Source organism: Rhinoderma darwinii, chromosome 4, assembly GCF_050947455.1.
Source record: "Rhinoderma darwinii isolate aRhiDar2 chromosome 4, aRhiDar2.hap1, whole genome shotgun sequence".
NCBI classification, from domain to species: domain Eukaryota; kingdom Metazoa; phylum Chordata; class Amphibia; order Anura; family Rhinodermatidae; genus Rhinoderma; species Rhinoderma darwinii.
In genome coordinates this window covers 177,536,708-177,563,406 of record NC_134690.1, presented here as the reverse complement: position 1 = coordinate 177,563,406, position 26,699 = coordinate 177,536,708, and the positions used below count along the sequence as shown (strand labels likewise).

The 26,699-nt window shown below is 40.9% G+C and overlaps 1 protein-coding gene across 1 annotated transcript in view; it reads left to right on the top strand.

Moving 5' to 3' along the window:
* Nucleotides 1-26,699, top strand: part of CSMD1 (CUB and Sushi multiple domains 1) — a 1,675,903-nt gene that overhangs the window by 1,381,598 nt on the left and 267,606 nt on the right. The window contains exons 32-33 of the mRNA XM_075861938.1: nucleotides 2,735-2,848; nucleotides 12,372-12,467. Coding sequence (XP_075718053.1) covers nucleotides 2,735-2,848; nucleotides 12,372-12,467 — 210 coding nt within the window. The remainder of the gene's footprint in view (nucleotides 1-2,734; nucleotides 2,849-12,371; nucleotides 12,468-26,699) is intronic.

Sequence of the window (26,699 nt, the reverse complement as noted above, 5' to 3'; positions counted from 1 at the left end):
TGAAAAATGTGTGTTTGGGGTGCAAGAGATACCATTTTTGGGTCAAATCCTCATTCCTCATGAATTCCGCATGGACCCCGCCAAGGTCCAGGCTGTGGCGGTATGGGTCCAACCTGCCTCCCTGAAGGCGTTACAGTGTTTCTTGGGGTTCGCTAATTATTACAGGAGATTTATTGCTAACTTCTCGGTCATCGCTAAGCCTCTTACGGACCTCACTCGCAAAGGTGCTGATCTCCTCCACTGGCCTCCTGAGGCTGTCCAGGCTTTTGAGGTCCTTAAGAAGTGCTTTATCTCGGCCCCGGTGCTGGTCCAGCCCAACCAAATGGAGCAATTTATCGTGGAAGTTGACGCATCCGAGGTGGGAGTGGGGGCTGTCTTGTCCCAGGGTACCAGGTCCCTCACCCATCTCCGTCCCTGTGCCTACTTCTCCAGGAATTTTTCGCCCACTGAGAGTAACTATGATATTGGCAACCGCGAACTCTTTGCCATTAAATGGGCATTTGAAGAGTGGCGCCACTTCCTGGAGGGGGCTAGGCACCAGGTAACGGTCCTTACCGACCACAAGAATCTGGTTTTCCTAGAATCTGCCCGGAGGCTAAACCCGAGACCTTCCTGAGAACAAGCTGTTTGTTCCCCTCCAACTCCGGCTAAGGGTACTTAGGGAGAATCATGACTTCGCACTATCTGGTCATCCAGGCATCCTGGGTACCAAACACCTCATTGCCAGAAACTATTGGTGGCCTGGGTTGCCTAAAGACGTTAAGGCCAACATCGCCGCTTGTGAGGTTTGTGCCAGGTCCAAGACTCCCAGGTCCCGACCAGTGGGCTTACTACGTTCTTTGCCCATTCCCCAGAGACCTTGGACCCATATCTCCATGGATTTTATCACCGATTTGCCTCCATCTCAAGGCAAGTCGGTGGTGTGGGTGGTAGTAGACCGCTTCAGTAAGATATTCCACTTTGTGCCCCTCAAGAAACTACCCAATGCTAAGACGTTAGCTACCTTGTTTGTCAAACACATCCTGCGTCTCCATAGGGTTCCTGTCAATATTGTTTCGGACAGAGGGGTACAATTTGTTTCATTGTTTTGGAGAGCCTTCTGTAAAAAAGTTGGAGATTGATCTGTCCTTCTCCTCTGCCTTCCATCCTGAAACTAATGGCCAAACTGAGAGGACTAATCAGTCTCTAGAACAATATTTAAGGTGTTTTATCTCTGACTGTGAATATGATTAGGTCTCATTCATTCCCCTCGCCGAATTTTCCCTTAATAACCGAGTCAGTAACTCGTCAGGGGTCTCCCCCTTTTTCTGTAATTTTGGGTTTAATCCACGGTTCTCCTCCGTTTCACCTGGTAGTTCCAACAATCTCGAGGTAGAGGTCGTTCATCGGGAACTGTGCACAGTCTGGGCCCAGGTTCAGAAGAATCTAGAGGCGTCCCAGAGCATACAAAAAACTCAGGCTGATAGAAGACGTTCTGCTAACCCCTTGTTTATGGTCGGGGATCTGGTGTGGTTATCATCTAAGAACTTGCGCCTTAAGGTCCCGTCCAAGAAGTTTGCTCCACGGTTTATAGGGCCGTATAAAGTCATCGAAGTCCTCAATCCTGTCTCCTTCCGACTGGAGTTGCCCCCATCTTTTCGTATACACGACGTGTATCATGCCTCCCTCCTTAAACGCTGCTCACCTTCCTGGGCTCCCTCGAGGAAACCTCCTGTTCCCGTTCTCACCCCTGAGGGGGTGGAATTCGAGGTGGCCAAGATTGTGGACAGCAAGATGGTCCAAGGCTCCCTCCAGTACCTGGTCCATTGGAGAGGATACGAGCCTGAGGAGAGGACTTGGGTACCCGCCCGGGATGTTCACGCTGGGGTATTGGTCAGGAAGTTCCACCTTCGTTTCCCCAATAAACCACGTCCACTTAAAAAGGGTCCGGTGGCCCCCCATAAAAGGGGGGGTACTGTAAAGGATCTGCCAGGCACTTCTGTGTATACGCCCATGGGTAATCAGTCTGCACCTGGTTCTATGTCTCTGAGACTGACTCCATCTTCCACCACTCAGGATGGCAGGCTTAGGAGTGGAAGAGCCTATCGCAGCCTGGCCAGACGGAGCTAGTTCCGCCCTCTTTCTATTTATACCTGCCTTTCCGGTTCCTCCTTTGCTTGTGATTCTTCTCATGTGGTTTCCTGGCCTTGCTGCAGCTCCTAGCTATTTGACCTTGCTTCATACTGACCCCGGCTTTCTGACTACTCTCCTGCTCTGCGTTTGGTACCTCGTACATTCCTGGTTTGACTCGGCTCGTCCACCTCTCTTGTTGCTCACGGTGTTGCCGTGGGCAACTGCCCCATTTCCCTTTGCTTGTGTCCCCTTGTCCGTTTGTCTGTCGTGCACCTACTGAGCGTAGGGACCGTCGCCCAGTTGTACCCCGTCGCCTAGGGCGGGTCATTGCAAGTAGGCAGGGACTGAGTGGTGGGTAGATTAGGGCTCACTGTCTTTTTCCCTACCCCCTGTCACTACAGATAGATAGATAGATAAATAGATAGATAGATAGATAGATAGATAGATAGATAGATAGATAGATAGATAGATAGATAGATAGATATCTTTTAAAGCCAGTATAATTGTATGTGTATTACAGCAATGGTATTTGTTGTTTCTGATTTTAAAGTAAATAATGTAAGAGGAAGATGTACAAAAAAATATATTTGCCTGTTTATTTGTTTTTGTTTGTTTCTTGTAGTTGTATTCGGCCAGTTTGCCTTTTTCCAGACATCATTAAATGATCTTGTAGAACTTTTTGATGGAGCCCATTCACAGTCCAGACTACTCAGTTCCCTCACTGGTAGCCATACAGGTTAGTAAAGTAAATCAACTTTGTGTTTATATTATTCACATTCTTTTTGTTGGTAATTACAACATTGCAATATTTTCTGTAATAAGAAATATAAGACCTAATATTTTAGCTACAACTGTGTACCCTTCATCTACTTAGCTCCACTGCTTGGATCTTAAATAAAAAAAAACTGTATTCTGAAGTTAACTTTAGACCTAAATGGAGAGTAATGCATCACATAACCCATAATCAGTTGACAAATAAGCTAAATGCTACAGTTTACCTCGCCTTAATATACTGTAAATATCTAAAAATGTAGTTCATTTGACAGTAACAGATAGTTATTCAAGTCCCGCCAAGCTTTCTTGCCCATTATCTGCCCTCATTTTGGTGATAATTCTTTATGTGCTTAAGACCAGAGCAATCTAAGAGAGACTGGTCACCAGAGACGTGCTATCAAATTATTCAAATGTTCTACTCAAATTTGGATTGGTCCTCGTGTTCACAGCAGAGAAGTGAAAGAGCAACCTGACAGCATTATACACACGTGCCACCACAGGGGAAATGAAGCTTTACATAGTTCCTATTAAAATCAATGGGCTGTTCATGTGATGCACGGATACGCTAGGGTTGAGTGAGTGATGCTCTTCATAGGTGCTCTCCACTCTAGTTAATAAAGACAATAAAGTTTAATCGGGTTAAGTGTAGGGCTCTGTGCAGACTACTCAAGTTAAGTGTCTAGACAAATAAATATTGCTCTTACCAGATGGGTTTGTGCAAGGAACAAACACAACTCTGAGAGGCATATGTGAAGTAATCTTTCTTAGGATATGTTCACATGGGCTATTTTAAGCTGTTTTTGGTCCGTAAACGTCCGGAAAAACGGCTGAAAAATTGTAAGCAGAACGCCTACATCTGACCATTGATTTCAATGGGAAATACGGCGTTCAAAAAACAGCACATAAAAAGACACCCCGTAAAAAGAAGTACATGTCACTTCTTGAGCCCTTTCTGGAGCTGTTTTTCATTGACTCAACAATGCAGCGAAAAACGCTAGTTTGATTAAATAAGGCTGAAAATCAGGAGCTGTTTTCCCTTGAAAACAGCTTTGTATTTTCAGACGTTTTTGGTTAAGCGTGTGAACATACCCTTAGGGCATATTCAGACGTGGCGGAATTGCTGTTGAATTCCACTGTGGACAGTCCGCAGTGGAATTCTGCAGCAGCCGTTTTTTACATTTGTTTCTATTCATTTTTAGGAAAGTTAGTCCAGACGTTGCAGAAAATAACTGTGCGGAAATCAGGCTGCGGTGCAGAATTTTTTGTACGCAGCATGCTCATGACGTTGCGGAGAAGAAGCAGAATTTCTCTGCGAATTTCAGCCTTTGCAATGCAAAAGGCTGAAATCTGTGGCAAGTCCACTGTGTTTTCTGGAACGTCTGAATTTCCTGTCAAATATGCAAATGTTGGTACAGATTCGTTGCATAATTGCATAATTGCCCCAAATCTGCACCTACATTTGCAGCGGAAAAATTCCGCCACGTCTGAACGTTCCCTTAGAGTTCGCATGGCCAATGCTCCAGCCTGCAGACATAATTAACAAGACCTCCAATATCCAATCAGCAAAAGCAGAAAATGCAGGATCGAACCGGCGCCACCACCATATAAGAGATAAACACAGTAGGATCGCAAGGATCATAAACCAATATTTAATAAACTTACTACACATTTTGAGGTCAATATGACATCTTTTTAATGTACCTGAAACCTCATTAGATTGCTAGATATCTGTAGTGAGTGATGCAACAGAGTATAGGCAATTTTTACGTGCCACGCACTTCAGCACCTAGAGGCCCCGCTCAGTGAATTTGCCTGTTAAACTACAATGTGACTGAGCTGATCTTACTTCTTGATGCTTCCACATTACAATAATAGCACTTACAGTTGACCGAGGAAGATCTAACATTAGAAATGTCACAAACTGAATTGTGGCAAAGGTGGTTGGTCCAGTCTCCTATGACAGTGCCACATTTAAAGTCACTGAGTTCTTCAGTATGTCCTATACTGCTACCAATGATTGTCTATTAAGATTGCATGGCTGTGTGCTTGATTTCATGCATCTCTTTGCATGGATGTGGCCGTAACACCTGAGGTCAAATATTAGGAGGAGTCTCCAAACCTTTTCGGCCCTATAGTATATTTGGAAATTAGTTTTCTAAACTAGTCAAGTCCCTTAAGTTTATATATTTGTTACCCAAAACTGCTCGATAATAGAGATGTAGTTTGAATATTAAATAAAAAATGTGCATATAACAAATTTGCAGATGGTTTCTAACATAGCGCAAGTTATTGGAAGATATATATATATATATATATATATATATATATATATATATATATATATATATATAAATATATACAATCAAAAAACAGATGAACACAGCACTCCAACATACCCATATATTAGGCCATGTGCTCGTTATCAGGGGATGAATCAGTTCCCTAACTTGTATATAGACCATAGAACAGAATAACGGCACCAGGACTTCAGAGTAGATGAAACAGGGTGGATTTATTCACCTCAAGTGAGCGACATTTCTGTTCATCACAGAACCATTCTCAAGCTTGAGAAAGGTTCTGTGACTAACCTAAACGTTGCTCACTTGAGGTGAATAAATCCACCCTGTTTCATCTACTCTGAATACCTGGTGCCGTTATTCTGTTCTATGGTATATATATATATATATATATGTCTCTTCACTGCTATTCTTGAAATAGTTGCCCATAGTCAAATTCTGAAGCTTGCATTTAAATTGTTGATCATTTAAAACATTTAACTGTTTATTATATTTCATTATATACATTTAACTGTTTATTATATTTAATACTATACTTAATACTATGTTAACACGTTTATATAAAAATAAGAGTAAAAAAAGAATAAAAAAATTATAAAGGCAAAAATAATATTCTAAAATTTTCCAGCCGGTAAAGAACTGCAAAAGTTTGATGTATCATTTATTGGAATGATAACATCCCTTTTCCTCTAGTAAATTAGAAGTGATGCTCAGATAACTTGAAAAGCCTTAAACGTTTCCAGAAAAGATCTAAAATTATAATGACAAACACAAAGATAATATCCTCATAAAATTAAGAGGCAAAAAAGGCAGTAAAAGGTAATAAATAGCTCGAAGATGTTCAACTAATAAGGAATGAACCTTGTAAGAATTTAGATTCCGTGTTGTATATGTATGAAGCGTGCAATAGAACTTAAAATACAGTATATTTCCAGTTTGGAGGTAGCTAGGTGTTAAAGTTAAGAAATTGCATTATGTGCAGTTCCTTAATTTACTTTCAAGTAGCAGTAATTCAAATATATACAAGGGCAACCATGGGAAATTGAAATTCCCTAGCATTGCTTAGAGCCCAATGACAAACTGAAGACAGCTGTTTATTGTGGTTTATAGTTTTCCTGAGGGATGTAAGCTAAAGTTTGTCATAAAACCGTCTATAGCCTGTTAATGGGTTGGAGGATAGCTGCGTGTAGCTTGTGTTCCATCATACTGCCCTTGGTGTAGGGTTGGATTATTTCTGTATGCAACAGGAGCGATTCAACCAATGAAGGCATATTAAGGCACACAATAAATTCACTTCACAATAATGTAACGGGAAATTTGGAGAGTAAAGCATACTCCGATCCAAAACCTAATAATTTGCACCAAAATTTGGTCCATTTTTTGCACATTCTAAACCCAGACGCAATAGTAAATCTGCCCCATTGCATTGTGAACTACAGCTGCCTGCAATGCCAACTGGTGGTACAATCCCATTACAGCATTGCTTACAGTCAGTTGGAAAGTTGCTGTTAGACAACTGTGTAGCTCTGAAATCCCATCAATAGTGAATTGCTTGAATGGAATGATTTTGAAGAAATTTTCAAGTGACTCAATGCATTTTTATGGACAGCAATTTTTCACAGCCATATAACAGAGAATTTTTTTCTATTGAGATAAATACTCTGAGTGTAGCTCTAGTCTAATGCATTTATATAGACAGCAATAAAATCACTCACTACAAAAAAAAGGTCCAGGTCTAACCCCAGCCTTAGTTGAAGCAGATTTCACAGACCACAAATGAGAACATGAGAGAACAATATTTCTGAGCAGATGCTGTATTCCATATTATATAATACCAGCAAAGTGCCAGACCAAGAGATCAAAAAAAGAAAACCTCAGATTTATCATTTAAATTAATTATAAAAAAAGACAAACATTATTATAAAAAAGATTATTTCCATCAATACAACATAAGGGTGGGTATCCTGAACGCCAGTATCCAACATGACAAAGAGTACTAAAAAAGTATGAATAGCAAGGCAGTATTGTAATATCAATACATAGTAAAGTGCATTGTGCAAAAAATATTTATTTACTCAAGCTGCAAATTGCTAATAAAAGGTATAAAGGTACAGCTGGTCAGAGGAAGAGATGACCGCAAGAAAGCAAAGCGCAATGATATATAATAGGGAACCCACCATGGGAAGCCGCCACGCCCAACGCATGTTTCCCAAATGCTTTGTCTGGGGGTGGTTGACTGATGGGAACAATACGGATTTATATATGATCAATCCAATGGGAAGTCAGAGGAATCATCTGTAACTAAATTGGAGACTTACATCATTCCATTTAACTAATCGACTGGATTAAAATGCAGCATCTCATAGCGTACATTGCAGGTCCACCATGGCAAGACTGGGGTTCCAAGATGTGCTGTTCAAGCTCTTTTGAAGAAGCACAAAGAAATTGGCAATGTTGAGGACTGCAAATGTAGTGGTCGGCTAAGGAAACTTCGTACAGCAGATCAAAGACACATCATGCTTACTTCCCTTTGAAATCAGAAAATGTCCAGCAGTGCATCAGCTCAGAACTGGCAGAAACCAGTGGGATTCATCTACTGTTCAGAGTAGTGTGGCCAAAAGTGGTTTACGTGGAAGAATAGTGCCAAAAAGGTCATACCTTTGATGTGGATACAAGGCCAAGCGACTCAACTATGCACGAAAACACAAACAAAAAGACAAACATTATTATAAAAAAGATTATTTCCATCAATACAACATAAGGGTGGGTATCCTGAACGCCAGTATCCAACATGACAAAGAGTACTAAAAAAGTATGAATAGCAAGGCAGTATTGTAATATCAATACATAGTGAAGTGCATTGAGCAAAAAATATTTATTTACTCAAGCTGCAAATTGCTAATAAAAGGTATAAAGGTACAGCTGGTCAGAGGAAGAGATGACCGCAAGAAAGCAAAGCGCAATGATATATAATAGGGAACCCACCATGGGAAGCCGCCACGCCCAACGCATGTTTCCCAAATGCTTTGTCTGGGGGTGGTTGACTGATGGGAACAATACGGATTTATATATGATCAATCCAATGGGAAGTCAGAGGAATCATCTGTAACTAAATTGGAGACTTACATCATTCCATTTAACTAATCGACTGGATTAAAATGCAGCATCTCATAGCGTACATTGCAGGTCCACCATGGCAAGACTGGGGTTCCAAGATGTGCTGTTCAAGCTCTTTTGAAGAAGCACAAAGAAATTGGCAATGTTGAGGACTGCAAATGTAGTGGTCGGCTAAGGAAACTTCGTACAGCAGATCAAAGACACATCATGCTTACTTCCCTTTGAAATCAGAAAATGTCCAGCAGTGCATCAGCTCAGAACTGGCAGAAACCAGTGGGATTCATCTACTGTTCAGAGTAGTGTGGCCAAAAGTGGTTTTCGTGGAAGAATAGTGCCAAAAAGGTCATACCTTTGATGTGGATACAAGGCCAAGGGACTCAACTATGCACGAAAACATAGGAACCTCGGGTGCAGAAAATTCGCAGAAAGCAGTTTGTACGCTGGAGAGCGGTACAATAATGAGTGTCTGCAGATATCTGAAAATCATGGTGAAGGTTCCCCTGTAAGTTTGGGGCTGCATTTCAGCAAATGGAGTTGGGGATTTGGTAAGGATTAATGGTGTTCTTAATGCTGAGAAATTCAATCAAATACGTATCCATCATGCAATGCCATCATTGGTTCCAAATGTATTCTTCAGCAGAACAACGACCCCAGACATACAGCCAATGTCATTAAGAACCATCTTCAGTGTAAAGAAGAATAGGAAGTGATGATATAGCCCCCACAGAGCCTTGAGCTCAACATCATCGAGTCTGTCTGGGATTACTTAAAGAGACAGAATTTTTTTTAGGAAGCCTACATCTACAGAACATCTGTCGTTAGTTCTCCAAGATGTATTGTACAAACTCCCTGCTGAGTTCCTTCAAAATGTGCAAGTGTATCTAGAAGAATTGATGCTGTTTTGAAGGCAAAGGGTGGTCACAGCAAATATTGATTTGATATAGATTTCTCTTCTGTTCATTCACTTTGCATTTTGTTAATTGATTAAAAAAAACTACTAACAATTCTATTTTTGAAAGCATACTTACTTTGCAGCATTTTCCCACAACTGCTTAAAACTTGAATAGAGCCCATACATCACAGTTAATATACATATGCAACCAGTGATATAAAATCGCTCCATATGTAAATAAGGTGTTAATAATAGGTGTTAATAATTCATGTACTAATGCTATTCAAAAACACACACACACACACACATATATATATATATATATATATATATATATACACATGAGCCACCTGAGCCATGTCACCACCCGGGAAACACAGGCAAGTTCTGGGGCCCACTACCCGGGTGCTTTACACTGCCATCATGGCTCCTCCAGGAGCAGAATTCCCGGCCAGAGCGTTGCGGATGCTCTGGACAGAGATTCAGTTTCTAGAGGGAGCCCCTGACGTCACTAACCATATATGGACAGTGACATCAGGGACTCCTCCTGAAGCGGAATCCCTGGCAAGAGCATTGCCAACGCTCTGGCCGGTGTTAGTTCCTGGAGGAGCCCCTGGCATTACTACCCGTATATGGACAGTGACGTCAGAGACTCCTCCTGGAGCGGAATCCCCAGCTAGAGCATTGCTGACACTCTGGCTGGGGATTCCGCTCCTGTAGAAGCCCCTGTCGTCACTGTCCATATATGGACAGTGGCATCAGGGGCTTCTCCACGAGAGGAATTCCTGGCTAGAGCATCGGCAACGCTCTGGCTGGGTATTCCACTTCTAGAGGGAGCCCGAATGGTGCTATCTACAAGAAGGGGGTGGGTATAGCGCTCTCTACAGAGTGGGTGTGGCGCTATTTACAAGGAGTTGTGTGTGTTGCACTTTCTACAAGGAGGTGTGTGTGGCACTATCTACAAAGAGCACTGTGACACTATCTACAGAAGGCATTTTGGCATTATCTACAGAGGGCACTGGAATTTTCTACATGGGTTGTGTGTTGCATTATGTACAGGGCACTGTATGTATGGGGCACAAACTGGGGGCCTAACTTCTATATGGGGACATAAAGGGAGCTTAAATTTTACATGGGGGCACAAACTGGGGCCCTAACTTCTATATGAGGGCATAAGCAGGGCCTAACTTCTATATGGGTGCACAAACTGGGGGCATAACTTCTATATGAGGGCATAAACATGCCTAATTCCTATATGGGGGCACAAGCTGGGGGCCTAACTTCTATATGGGGGCATAAACTAGGGACTTAACTCCACAAATTGCCGCTTGAGAAAGGCTCTAGTGTAGAGCGAGACGTCGCCCATATATATATATATATATATATATATATATATATATCTTTATTTGCAGGATTGGTTTTAATTTAGTCATGTCCTCTATTTTTTTCGCTGCACATATGTCCAATATGTTTTCCCGTGAACATCTATGGAGCTCTCTCAAAGTTTTTCTCACATATATGTTTTTATATGGACAAGTAGTAAAGTACAATACCCAGATAGTTGCACAATTACAATTTTATTTTCACACATCTACCCTAAGAAAAAAAATTTACATATCCTTTTACCACTTCTGCTTCACCTAAAAGTTCACCCCTCCCCCTTCATATCTCAGGTTGTCAAATATATATGGTTCTAGAATTTTTATCTGGGAGAAAAGATCCGTCTGGAGTTTTCTTTTTTTCTTTGCTATTTTAATAATATAAAAAGTTTCAATGGATCGGTTTCTTTATTCTGAACAGATTGTTCAAATGCCAAAGTCACAAAAGAATTCCATTTATAACTTCAATCAAAATTTAATGTACAGAAGATTGTGGTAGTCACGTTTGCCTTGTCGCAATTTTGTAGAACTAAGTGAGTAGGTGAAAAAGCGTTCCTTTGTATGAATACATATCTGAAAGTATAACCTCTTTCAGATTAAAGAGTTCTTGTCTAGAAATCATCTTTATTAAGATCAGAGAAATCTGGATAAAAATAAACTAAGGAGGTGTGCAAAATAATAAAAGCTAAACGTGAATGATTCTGATGACAGAGATATAAGTTATTAGTATATTATATCAAACAAGTTTACTAAATTCTAGATATCTTCAGGGTACCATGGATGAGAACGGAAACAATATTATTGTTATGTGTCACAAAGTAGATTTACATTGTGTTTTCAGTATTTTTACAACATTGAGAAGATATAAAAGGGAATAACAAATGTATGAAAAGACCAAATAAAAATGCATAGTAAAAATGCTTGTTCTTCTTTGACATATAGTACTGCGCATAAGACGTTTAAACCCATTTTTATTTACTGCTCCTATGCCTCTAAAATGAAAACATAAACCAACTTTGCAAATAATCTTAAAAAAAATGATAACTATTTTTATATACAGCTTCAATGCCATAGTTAGAGACTTTTTGCCTACATACAAGGCCGGAAAGAGGGGTAAAGTAAAGTAGGCAACTGCCTAATCCATTAAGGGATGGGAAACAATCCTGTGTCCTTAAATTTCACTGTGTGACAGGTTCTCGCTGTAACCACTTCTCTGTACAGGGAAGCGGCAGATTTATATATACTATATAAGAGAGGTAAGAAATGGAGCCGGTGGAGGAGCTGCATGGGCTGAGGAACCCTACTGCAAAAACGTGTCGAAAAATAGGAAGTATGTATAATAAACCAGAATACTAGGAATGGGGTCAGCGGGGGAGGGGTCATTAACACTATTAACTGGTCATCCAACAGCTATCATGGTAATTAAACAATTATCAGAAAACTGCAACATGATGGTCATAAATGTCAGTAATTCCATGTGATCGGAATTGTATAAATGAAACGCTCAGTATACAGATGTAGCCGTCTTTATCTTGACTCTTAACGCATTAAATAAACACGGGCTAGATCCCTTATCTTTACTTTTCAATTACTTTTGTTGTGTGATATCACGCTGCAGCAAGTTATCAGAGTCACGTACAGATGGCTACATCTGTACATGAGAAACTGTTAAATATTGATAAATACAATTATTTAATTTGTAATAAAATGGATATAAACAGTGTATTTATTGTTTGTAAGTAATATGTATGCACTCAATTAAAAAGTAATCTCTTAATATAATAATTGACTGTTTTTCAGGGGAGACAATGCCATTAGCCGCTTCTAATCACATCCTTCTGAGATTCAGCACAACGAGTGGTGCACCTGCCAAGGGATTTCATTTTGTTTACCAAGGTAATGGAAAATTGCTCCCTTTACATTCTCAACATTTTGATTTCAGCAGTTTAATATTTATGAAGCTGATTTTAGTAGCATTGATAAAGGCTTTATTGCTTACATTTCAGCAAAGCAAATTATTATGTTATATAAGGAAACCTGGAAACTCTTTATAGCAATCTATGTGAAAAAGAGCATTTGTTACATCCTGCACTAGGACTTGCTGTAATTTCCCTAGTCACTGTAGTTGTTCCTCTTGGTTCTCAGCTCAGACTTAATAAAGGGGTTATCCGGGGACCACAAAGTGAATAAAAAAACTCACAAGTATATGTAACCAGCATTACTCAATCAAAATTCACTTTGCCTGCACAAAATCATATTTTTGCATATCTCACCGCACTCCGGTGTAACAATCTTGTCACTCTTAAAACTTCCATGTTTTGTGCGGGACGTGCTGTTTTCCTTCAGCTCCTGAAGACATTCCCACCCGCCGCTCTGCGCATGTCCAATTCTACAGCTGTCACTGTTACCGGCGCTGCGTGAACAATGCGCATGTGAATGTGCATGTACATTTCTGACCTAAGAAGACTTTAGGACCTCCACGGATTTCATTATTTATTTAGGCTATGTCAAGCTAATAGTGTTTTTTAATTTTTATTTTCACAGTTGATGAATATGCTGTGTGGTTAGATAGATGATAGATAGATAGATAGATAGATAGATAGATAGATAGATAGATAGATAGATAGATAGATAGATAGATAGATAGATAGATAGATAGATAGATAGATAGATATGAGATAGATAGATAGATAGATAGATAGATAGATAGATAGATAGATAGATAGATAGATAGATAGATAGATAGATAGATAGATAGATAGATAGATAGATAGATATGAGATAGATAGATAGATAGATAGATATGAGATAGATAGATAGATAGATAGATAGATAGATAGATAGATAGATAGATAGATAGATAGATAGATAGATAGATAGATAGATAGATAGATAGATAGATAGATATGAGATAGATAGATATGAGATAGATAGATAGATAGATAGATAGATAGATAGATAGATAGATAGATAGATATGAGATAGATAGATAGATGTGAGCTAGATAGATGTGAGATAGATAGATAGATAGATAGATAGATAGATAGATAGATAGATAGATAGATAGATAGATAGATAGATAGATAGATAGATAGATAGATAGTCCACCATCCAGCAGCACCAGTCAGGAATATAGGTGGGTGCACGTCCCAGGAGCCCGATCACTGCTCCCAGATCCTCAATATTCGTCCAATAAGAGACAGCACTCCAATTTGTGATAGAAAAAATGGCTTTTTATTAGCCCCTGTGCGACGTTTCGGCTCTTTACATGCTTGAGAAAGGCTCCATGTAAAGAGCCGAAACATCGCACAGGGGCTAAAAAAAAGCAGTTTTTTCTATCACAAATTGGAGTGCTGTCTCTTATTGGACGAATATAGATAGATAGATAGATGATAGATGGATGGATAGATAGAGATGAGACAGATAGTGTAGTAGTGCAGAAACTGTCCAGTTTCAAGCAACCAGGGAACATGTACAGCAGAGAGGGTTTTCTCTGCTGTTGGTTGGGTGTAAAACCCGGAATAGGGCCTGATTTGCTGGAGTGTGAAGGAGAAGGGCGGGCTTCCACTCCATACAGACAGTCCATGTCTTGGGCTTCCACTCCATACAGACAGTTCGTGTCTTGGGCTTCCACTCCATACAGACAGTCCATGTCTTGGGCTGTCTGATGAGCTTAGTTAGGCTTCACCTGAGACAGCTCTTTAATTCAGCTGTGTGCAGTTCACACAGGGCTCTCAGTCTGGGGAAGACAGGCATGCTAGCCTGTGAGAGTCACCAACGTGTAAGGTAAAGCTGTGAAGGTTTTGAGGTGCTGGGCACAAGGCTCAGTGTCTCGTAGTGAGGGACACTGAATGTATTAGTTAGAGGCTGGACGGCCTAGGGTTTATTTTGTATGGTTAATGTTGTAACACTGCTTGCTGTGGTGAAGACCATAAAACTAGCTGCGGCTGGTTTAAACCTTTTATTCAAGGAGTTGGAGTGAACTTTCTATGTGTGCCAACCATCTCACCCGGGAGATGGCGATCCTGTGAGCTAAGTGGTCCCCAGGTGGTCACAATAGATAGATAGATAGATAGATAGATTAGATAGCTATGAGAAAGATAGATAGATAGATAGATAGATAGATAGATAGATAGATAGATAGATAGATAGATATGAGATATAGGTTGGTTCAATAATTGGGGACATCCAGCTTACTGATTCCTAAGGGGAAAAATATTACCTTATGGTGATGGAAATGAATGGAAATGAAAACCTCTGTGTCTGTTCAGGGTACCGTTCTAACAGAAAGCTCCGACGGAACGTCAGAACGGGACCTCTTGGCAGATGTGAACGAAGCCTTAAGGAGTCAGTTTGGCGCCCCTCCCTCACAAAGTAATACATACAAATCCTTGTATGCAGATATGTACATTTGTAGTTCAGTGGCTCTCTCAATTGACAGCCCTGCCCAGGCACTGCTGATTCTGCCTGCTTTCCGCCACCATGCGAAATTAGTCTGCTGCCAAAATAGTATGCATCCCCATTATTTTTAGTACTTTATTGTTAAAAGAATTATACAAGTTGTTAAAAGGTTTTTACAAATGGCTGCAGATTTCCTAGAATAAAAAAACAATCAGTACTCTATCTATCGCTGAGTGTTCATGCTGGGAAAACAACACATGACTGTTTAAGCCTCTGATTGGTTGAAGCTGTCACATGCTGACCACATGGAAGCAAAAACTGGGAGGACCACCTGAGTGTCAGCGCTAGATCCCCAGGGGAAAGAATAGGTGATTACTGATTGTTTTTTAATTTTAGGACTTTTGCAGCCATTTATAAAAAAAATTGTAACAACACGGGTAACCCCTTTAACTCTTACTGTTAGTTCTAGTGGCCCCCCTACTCACACACCTAGCATTCAGGGCACATACCCCACTAGTTCCTTCTTAGCTATGGCTCTGATGACACTCATGTACAGCCAGAGAAATCCTTCCATTTTATACCCAAATAGAAGCCAATGGAAGTGTTAATTTGAGTAAAAAAAAATTTGAACATATTTAAGTGTATCTGAAAATATTTCTACAAAATAGGTAAGGTTTTCTTTGCTGATTGCAAATTTAAAATTATCTTTTTTTTTATTTATCCCCTTGTCGCTTCAGCAATTTTTCTTTTTTCCACTTTTGCTTTTTCCTTCCTGCCTTCCAAAAGCCATAACTTTTTTCTTTTCCACGACATTGCGGTATAAGGGCTTGTTTTTTGAAGGACGACTTGTAGTTTTTGATTGCACCATTAAATGTACCATATAATGTACTGAGAAAATGTAATGTAATATAATGTAAGAGAAAATTCTTTGTGGGGTGGAATTGGACAAAAACTTTGATATCTCAAGTTTTTTGGGGGCTTTGTGTTCACTGTGTGAAAAACATATATTATCTTTATTCTTTGGGTCAGTACAACTACAGTGATACCAAATTTATATAGTTTTACTTTATGATGTACTACAGAGAAAAACATTGTTAAAAAAAATAAAAAAATAAAAATATATATATATATATATATATATATATATATGTTTACATATATATATATATATATATATATATATATATACACATATATCACTTTAGGGGGGGAATGTTGAATGGGTTTTTTAGCATTCTTATTTTTTTTATTTTTTGTAAATTATTGACAACTTTATTTAACAGTTTTTGTTAGTTCCCCTGGGGGACTTGAACAAGCAATAATTTTCTTGCTGGTACAATACACTGCATTGCTTATGTATTTCAGTGTATCCTATAAGCACCAAAATGGCAGATTTGCGGGCCGTCATTAAGCCCCCAGGCTGACTTGGAGTGACAGAGGGCCCCTCCTCTTTCCGATGGCTTAGATGCCCTGGTCGCTATTGACTGCAACATCTAAGTGGTTAAACAACCGGGATCAGAGTTTTCTCTGATCCCAGCCATTGCAGTGAAGTGTCGGCTATATGTTACAGCTGACACCCACTGAATATGGAGCAGGCTCCTACTATGTGCTAGCTCCATATTATCCCTTCCCAGCTATGATGTACAGTTACGTCAAATGTCAGGCAAGGGTTAAACATTGGACACTAAAAGCAAGAAGGGCTTCTGCTATATATGAAAGATGCCATTCTGCAGATTATCACGGAGCAGGTCGCTGCTCTTACATCATATATCATTGAATTATAAATAACTAGGGGGCTTCATCAGATACTGAAGTAAATTTATTTATTTTCCTTTTTTTACTTACACTTTGTGCCAATTAGTTAGAAACCCAAATTTAATCCTCATCCGTGCACTAGAAACCAGGGGAACAGTTTTAATGCACATGAGCCAATTACTATTGTTATTATGCTTTATTTATAGAGTAACAACATATTCGGCAGCAGTTTACTATTCAGATGGTAAATATACAGACAGAAATCAGTACTGACATATTGGGGCCAGAGAGGAGTGGAGAAAAATCTGCTCTCCATGATATTTACCAAGCTGGACTTAGAATATCTAACAAAACCCCATAAATCCCACTCATATGATCCCTGACTCCGACTAAACATTAAATAATTTAAAAGGAGTATTCTCGCAAATATACAGTTATTTATATTGATTCAAGCCAATGTGATATTCATTTTTTTCAATAATATATATTCATGAACAAAAATCTACATATTCTAAGATTCAGATCCCCTTGAGCTGACATATTTGACTTATTGTTGTCTCTAATGGTGAAGACCAGCAGAATCCATAGATCGGGCATGCTCTCATGGGGAATTATTATGATCAGTGCAAGAGGGATCACATAAGTACTTCTGAAAGCCTTGCCCAAAGTAATAATTTCTTATTGCTGCAGACAAGGATCATCTGGCTACTGAATAGTAAAAAAAATATATTTATGGACAGGGTTAGCTTAAGTTTCACTTCTACAAATACCTTTGTGGCTAATTACTCTTCTGTGGAAATTTACTGATGCTGTTTGTACTGAATAATAATATTGCCAAAAGCATATGCCCAATTGTATGTCAACAACCGTGGAAATGAATAATGATCACAAGCTTCCTTGATGGTGGACACATTTTTAGTATCTTCTGGGAAACCAGGTGATTAGACATACCTTTTATTATCACTCATCATATGTCATCAGGCACGATCTGAAGATAATGAAAATCCATGTCACCCTAAAGCTATGCTCAGCTGTAGCGTAAACACTGCAGAATTTCCATCAGGAAATTCCGCAGAATGTTTGCAACATAAATTGACGTGCTGCGGAAACAAAATCTAGACAGCAAGTACTTTTCTGCACGTCTTTTTTGCAGGTTTTTTCTTCAACGTGTGGATGAGGTTTGTTGAAATTTCATACACTTTGCTCTTACTGTAAACCCTGCGGCATTCACGCACGGAAAATCCAGGCAGAAATTCTGTAATGTTTGTGCTATATTTGAACGAGGTCTAAGGCGCTGTTCACAAAGAGTTTATTTGCAGGCAAAAAAAAAACGCCCTCAAAATTCCTTCAGGAATTTTGAGGCATATTTTTACCTGCCTGCAAATTCTTGCCACGATTTTCGCTAGCGGCAATTGGGGCCACGGACAAAAACCGCCTGAAAAACACTTTCTCTGTCTCCCATTGACTTCAATGGGAGGGCAGAGATGGAGCAGTGGGCGGCTAAAAGCTGCCGCGGAAAAAAACGCCTCAGTCTCCCATTGAAATCAATGGGAGCCGGTTTCGGTAAGTTTTTGCTGCTAATTCCAGCGCAAAAGTCATCTTAAAAACTGTGAGAACTGGGCCTAAACTGTGGGAAAACACCAGTCGTAAACACTGCAAAACCCGCAACAATTAGCTAAGTGTTGCGACTTTTGCCGCGGAATAGCAGTGATACCACCGCAAAAATCGCAGGTCAGAAAAAAATAAAAAATTATACTTACCCAGAACTCCCTGCTTCTTCCAACAGTCCGGCCTCTTGAGATGACATTTCATCATGTGACCGCTGCAGCCAATCACAGGCTGCAGTGGTCACATGGACTGCCGCATTATCCAGGGAGGCCGGACTGGGCGGCAAAGTAGGGAAGCATCACCATGGCAATGGCCAGGGTAAGTATGAATGTTTTGTTTTTTTCTACCGCTGCTTTCCGCTGCGAAAAATTCCAGCCGAAAAACTGAGGTTTTCGGACGGAATGTGCTGCAGGTTCCAGTTCAGATACGCTGTGTAGTTTTACGCAGCATATCCGACCTGTGGGAACTCGGCCTTCATGGATTTTTTGCGGATTTTTTGCAGATTTTTGAACCAAAGACAGAAGAGTATCCAGCAGGAAGAAGAAGCATAAGTTCTTTTGAAAACACTTCTGGCTTTGGCCCATAAATCAGCTTCAAAATCTGCAACAAAACCTGCAACAAATATGCGATGTGTGAATCGGGCCTGAATGTTATCTTCATGTACATAGAGTTTGCAGCATTTGAGGTTGTCTTTACCACTATAGCTGAAATGAAGGTTACTGTTGCTGTAATTATTTTTTATCTATGCTAGGTGGTTGTCTGAATGCCACAACTGGGGGCTCATTAAAGATTTATTTCACAGTGTCATCTCTCTAATAACAGGCAGCAGGTCTTTTGTCAAGCAAATACTGCCTGGAGCTGGAAATGATCGAGCCACTACTGATATAAAACCCATTTATTTTTAACATTATACTGGTAGAGGTTTTCACTTAGAGTTTCCACTGACTGAGATCATAGCTCTGTACATGCAGGTTTTCTTTGTGCTTAATTATTCTAATAACATATTATGAAGTCCATTTCAATCTGTATGTATGTTTTTTCATGGTGGGGACGATAGTGGGTATAGTACATAAGTACAATTTAACTGCTGTACAGGTAGCTATTTGGGATGCCATTTTTAGGTCAGACAGTATGATTCCCTTCCACAGCCCTGCCTGTATGTGGCCATTCAGTTAGACAGTATAATTCTCTTACACAGCCATACCTGTAGGTGCCCATTCAGTTAGACAGTATGATTCTCTTCCACAGCCCTGCTGTATATGCCCATTCAGTTAGACAGTATGATTCTCTTAGGGCGTGGCGGAATTATTTATTTCTATACATTTTTAGGAAAGTTAGTTCAGACGTTACAGAAAATTACTTTGCGGAAATCATGCTGCGGTGCAGAATTTCCCCTCCACAGCATGCTCATGACGTTGCGGAGAAGAAGCAGAATTTCACTGCGGATTTCAGCCTTTGCAATGCAAAAACTGAAATCTGTGGCATGTCCGCTGTGCTATCTGTAACATTTGAATTACCTGTCAAATATGCAAGTGTTGGTGCAGATTCGCTGCGTAATTGCCGCAAATTTGCACAAACATTTGCTGCGGAAGAATTCTGCCATGTCTGAACGTGCCCTTACACAGCCCTACCTGTAGTGCCTATTCAGTTAGACAGTATGATTCTCTTCCACAGCCCTGCCTGTATGTGCCCATTCAGTTAGACAGTATGATTCTCTTACACAGCCCTGCCTGTAGGTGCCCATTCAGTTAGACAGTATGATTCTCTTACACAGCCCTACTTGTAGGTGCCCATTCAGTTAGACAGTATGATTCTCTTACACAGCCCTGCCTGTAGTTGCCCATTCAGTTAGACAGTATAATTCTCTTACACAGCCCTGACTGTAGGTGCCCATTCAGTTAGACAGTATGATTCTCTTACACAGCCCTACTTGTAGGTGCCCATTCAGTTAGACAGTATGATTCTCTTACACAGCCCTGCCTGTAGTTGCCCATTCAGTTAGACAGTATAATTCTCTTACACAGCCCTGACTGTAGGTGCCCATTCAGTTAGACAGTATGATTCTCTTACACAGCCCTGCCTGTAGTTGCCCATTCAGTTAGACAGTATAATTCTCTTACAGAGCCCTGCCTGTAGGTGCCCATTTAGTTAGACACTATGATTCTCTCATACAGCCCTGCCTGTAGGTGCCCATTCAGTTAGACAGTATAATTCTCTTACAGAGCTCTGCCTGTAGGTGCCTATTCAGTTAGACAGTATGATTCTCTTCCACAGCCCTGCCTGTATGTGCCCATTCAGTTAGACAGTATGATTCTCTTACACAGCCCTGCCTGTATGTGCCCATTCAGTTAGACAGTATGATTCTCTTACACAGCCCTGCCTGTAGGTGCCCATTCAGTTAGACAGTATGATTCTCTTACACAGCCCTACTTGTAGGTGCCCATTCAGTTAGACAGTATGATTCTCTTACACAGCCCTGCCTGTAGTTGCCCATTCAGTTAGACAGTATAATTCTCTTACACAGCCCTGACTGTAGGTGCCCATTCAGTTAGACAGTATGATTCTCTTACACAGCCCTACTTGTAGGTGCCCATTCAGTTAGACAGTATGATTCTCTTACACAGCCCTGCCTGTAGTTGCCCATTCAGTTAGACAGTATAATTCTCTTACACAGCCCTGACTGTAGGTGCCCATTCAGTTAGACAGTATGATTCTCTTACACAGCCCTGCCTGTAGTTGCCCATTCAGTTAGACAGTATAATTCTCTTACAGAGCCCTGCCTGTAGGTGCCCATTTAGTTAGACACTATGATTCTCTCATACAGCCCTGCCTGTAGGTGCCCATTCAGTTAGACAGTATAATTCTCTTACAGAGCTCTGCCTGTAGGTGCCCATTCAGTTAGACAGTATGATTCTCTTACACAGCCCTGCCTGTAGGTGCCCATTCAGTTACATGGAGGGCCACAGTGTAGTGTTTCTAGTGTACAGTGTATGTAGCTGCATGATGACTTGTATTTAGGAATATTTATGTACATTTCTGTATTTTTATAATGTGAGAGAAATAGTAAATTATTTTCAAAATGCTTTTTTTTCCCCCAAATTGTGATTTTGTCAAGGTGTTTCAGCATTTATTTTTTTTTTTTTGGGGGGGGGGGGGTGTTTGGGTCATCTGACATATGTCGGAACTGCACCTGAAATGCATGTCGTTTTTTCGTAGCACCATTTATTTTGCTATATAATGTACTAGGAAATGGGAAAAAAATGTGGGTAGAAAATGAAAAAAACCTGTGATTTCTCCATATTTTTTTGCACGCCGTTTTTACGTAATTCACTGTGCAATTAAATTAACATGTGAACTTTATTCTGGGGGTCAATACGATTACGGCGATACCAAATATATATAGTTTTGTCTATATTTTACTACTTTTACAAGTAAAAATCTAAGTGTAAAAAAGAAAATTTATTTTGTGTCGCCAAATTCCGAGAGCCATAACTTTTTTATTTTTCTGTCGATTAAGTGATATGAGGGCTTAGTTTTTATGGGATAAGCTGTAGTTTTCAATAATACCATTTTGGTGTACATGTGACGGTTTGATCACTTTTTATTTCATTTTTGGTGGGAGATGAGGTGACCAAAAAATACAGATTCGGGCGTTTACAATTTCTTTTTTTTACGGCGTTCACCGTGCAGGTTAAATAATGATATATTGTAATAGTTCAGACTTTTACGGATGCGGCAATACCAATTATGTTTATTTATTTTTTTACTTTGCATTCTCTAGGGGGAAAATGGGGGTTTTTGGAACTTACACAAAAAAAACTTTAACTAATTTTTTCTTTTTTTATTAGTCGGAGGCAGGGCTTAACAGGTGCACAATGATGACAGACCTGGGGGCCTTCACTAGGCCCCCAGGCAGCCATATTAACCATCGCCCCCCCCCCCCCGCGATTGCGTTGCGGGGGCACGATGAGCTGTTAGAGGGGGCCCCTCTTTCTAACGATTTAAATGCTACGGACCGCGGCATTTAACGAGTTAAATGAGCGGGATCGTGCTCGAGCGCGATGCCGCTCATTAATCTGAAGTGCCGGCTGTAACAAACAGCCGACACCAGCATCGTATGGTGCGAGTTCACTCCGTGAGCCCGTTCCATACTTCCCCTACCCGATTTTGGCATATGGATACGTCAAATGTCGGGAAGGGGTTAAGATAATATTGAAATAGCATTATTGCCTTATATCTCCTCCAAATAATTGCATAGTCCATAAATAAAGTAAAAATAGTTATTTCTTTAATATTATATAAACTAGAAATACAAAAAATATTAATAAATTTAAATAAGAAATAACACTATGTACTTTAATATTGAAACATCGTTGTAATTTTACATCCGATTTATTGACCATTGAATTAATGGTTTGGTTCCTTTATGAAAATAACAAACGGAAAAAAATAGGTAACATTTAACCCTTCACTAACAAAATTTGTTGAAACATTATGAAAAACCTTTAAACAATCCATTTCTCTAATATTCAATGTGAAACTCAATGCTTGTTTTAAATTATTTACCCATTTTTAAATATTTACGTGTTTTTGAAATGCTGTACATTATATTGATTACACTTACCTTAGTCGATCACTACTTAAATGAGCACGGAGCGTCCGACAGGTATGCTTGAGAAAGGGTCCCCCGAAACGTCGCACAGGTGCTGTCAGACGATAAACCTCCACGCGTGTTGTCCCTTCTATCGGCTAAAGCCCTGGATCTAACTGAGAATACTATGAAGGAACTCTAACCAGGACATTTCCAGGACTCTAACCTTCAGATGGGTGATATATTTGATTTACATTTGGCAATTTTATTGCATTTGTTTTCTGTCAATTGACTTTGAAAAAATATAAAACACAATTTTCTGCTTTTTGACATTACTGTCTGAACTAGTGATTATTTCCTCATACGTGGAATCTAATTGATTGCCATGGGCAACTCTCCACTTTTCCTTTGCACCAGCTTTGAATATATCCCACCACTATGCTATGCTAGACACTGCGTCTGGAAAATCTGTACCTATTATGTGGGAAATGTGCTTTGATTGGCATTAGATACCAATGTGAACAGTTGGTCTTGATCTTTCAGGGTTGATTTATAATTCCAAGCAGCCATGGGGCTCGTTAATAATTTTTTACTCCAACCTCCATTATATTTGTTAAGTAAAGTCACATGTAGCAAGGTTCTAATTGATTTGATCTTCCATGTTATAACTCTGTAAAGGCTTAGGGTCCATGCACAAAGCAAAGCTGCATACACGAACCCTGTATAGCGACACAAGTAGTCAATCTAGGGCAGGGGTCTCAAGCACGCGGCCCGAGGGCCGCATGCGGCCCCTGAGGCTGTCATCTGCGGCCCGCGGGACACAGAGCCGCTAGTGCAGGCTCTGCTCCAAGACTCTGGAATTCCCTGACATCGCTGTCCACATATGAACAGCGATGTCTGGGGCTTCCCCAGAGCCGAAATCCCAGGTAGAGCGCTAGTACAGGCTCTGCTCCGGGACTCTGTGGAATTCCCTGACATCGCTGTCCATATATGGGCAGTGTGTCAGGGTCTTCCCTAGATCAGAGTCCCGGGCAAAGCGCTAGTATCGGCTCTGCTCCGGGACTTTGTCGAATTCGCTGACATTGGTGTCCATGTTTGGACACACGATGTCTGGGGCTTCCTCGGAGCCGGAGTCCCGTGCAGAGCGCTAGTATAGGCTCTGCTCCGGGACTCTGTGGAATTCCCTGACATCGCTGTCCATAGATGGACAGTGTGTCAGGGTCTTCCCCTGAGCGGAGTCCAGGGCAGAGCGCTAGTATAGGCTCTGCTCTGGGACTCTGGGGAAGCCTCTGACATCGCTGTCCATACATCGACAATGATGTCAGTGGCTTCCCCAGAGCAGGAGTCTCAGTGATGACAGGAGCACAGCTGGAGTCCCAGGAAGAGCCTACGAGCGCTCTGCCCGGGACTCAAGCTCTGGGGTTGCCCCTGACATCTCTGTCCATATATAGACAGTGATGTCAGGAGCAGAGCTGGAATCCCAGGCAGAGTGCTAGAAGCGGCTCTGCTCCGGGACTCCAGCTCTGAGCAAGCCCCTGACGTCACTGTGGCAGCATCTGCGGAGGACACTGTGGCAGTATCTGCGAAGGGCACTGTGGCAGCATCTGCGGAGGGCACTACAGCAGTATCTACGGAAGGCACTGTGGCAGCATCTACGGAGGGCACTGTGGCAGCATCTACGGAGGGCACTGTGGCAGCATCTACAGAGGGCACTGTGGCAGCATCTACAGAGGACACTGTGGCAGCATCTACAGAGGGCACTGTGGCAGTATCTACAGAGGACAGTGTGACATTATCTACAGAGGACACTGTGGTATTGTCTAGGGGTGTGTTGCATTATCTACAGAGGGCACTGTGGCATTATCTAGGGGTGTGTTGCATTATCTACAGAAGGCACTGTGGCACTATCTACAGAGGGCACTGTGGCAGCATCTACAGAGGTCTCTGTGGCAGCATCTACAGAGGACACTGTGGCAGCATCTACAGAAGGCACTGTGGTATTATCTAGGGGAGTGTTGCATTATCTAGGGGTGCGTTTCATTATCTACAGAGGGCACTGTGGCATTATCTACAGAGGGCACTGTGGCAACATCTACAGAGGACTCTGTGGCAGCATCTACAGAGGGCACTGTGGCAGCATCTACAGAGGGCACTGTGGCAGCATCTACAGAGGGCACTGTGGCATTATCTACAAAGGGCACTGTGGCAGTATGTACAGAGGGCACTGTGGCAGCATCTACAGAGGTCTCTGTGGCAGCATCTACAGAGGGCACTGTGGCAGTATCTACAGAGGACAGTGTGACATTATCTACAGAGGACACTGTGGCATTATCTAGGGGTGTGTTGCATTATCTACAGAGGGCACTGTGGCATTATCTAGGGGTGTGTTGCATTATCTACAGAAGGCACTGTGGCAGCATCTACAGAGGACTCTGTGGCAGCATCTACAGAAGGCACTGTGGCAGCATCCACAGAGGGCACTGCGGCAGCATCCACAGAGGGCACTGTGGCAACATCCACAGAGGGCACTGTGGCAACATCCACAGAGGGCACTGCGGCAGCATCCACAGAGGGCACTGCGGCAGTATCCACAGAGGGCACAGCGGCAGCATCCACAGAGGGCACTGCGTCAGCATCCACCGAGGGCACTGTGGCACTATCTAAAAAGGGGCTGCCCAATCTTGACATGTGTGTCTGCCAAACGCTGCTAACTGAGCTGCCGGACTGCATTTAGCGACACTTAAACTGGAAAACTGGATTGTTGAAATAAGCACGTAGAGAAATATCTCACATTTTAAACCTAGCGGTATTATTATAGTAATGTAGTATTATTATTATAGTAATATAGTGTTATAGTAGTTCAAATAACTAATTTATTAACAATAATTTTGTATTGTATAAAATTTGAAAGTAATGCGGCCCGTGAGCTTCCCATTTTTTCTATATGCGGCCCACTTACCCGGCCAAGTTTGAGACCCCTGCTCTAGGGGATGGTGCCACTATTGTAGGCTTGCAGGAAAAAAATAGCGTATTACAGCATTGGAATATGCCACCATCTTTTGTTCATAAAATCGGAGAAACACAGAGCCACCGTTTTTTCATTGTGTTTTTAGTTCAATTTTTGGTGGCGTTTTTTTATGTCGTGTGATATTGAACAGCCTTTTTTTCTGGCTTTTTGAAGTCCTATATTGAAGCATGTAAGAAAATGCTTGAAAAAAACGCCATACCCAGATCATTCTGTGTTTAGAAAAAAAGGCCACTGATCACAAAATTGCCTCAAAGACACCACAAAGCAAAAAGCCGTTGTGTGTATTGCATTTTATATTTTATATTTTACTACAGACTTAAATATAACATCTGGCCGCACTAAAAAGAAGCGCATAAAGGAATGCAGATAAAAAAAAGTTAAAAAAGCGAAACGCTCTGTGTGAATCCAGCCTCAAAGTTCTTCAATATAACTTAGCCAAATTGTTTTGTAAATTATTTTAAAAAAATAGAACGTATTATGGATTCTGAGTTGACTATGAATTCAATTACAAGAATGTTCCTTGGCTTGGTGTTGTTGTGAACAGCGTCTGCTTTCTGAATACGCACACTAATCTCACCTGCAAAGTCAATCATTTTATTTATCACTCTATATTCTTGGTTGACCTTATTCTCTGTTCACTTTCCACTGGGTTGATTTTCAATTTTGTTTCACAGCAGTGTGAAACATTTACTAAAGAATTGAAAATAATTACTGGGGAAACAGAATTCCTATTTAGCAATCACCC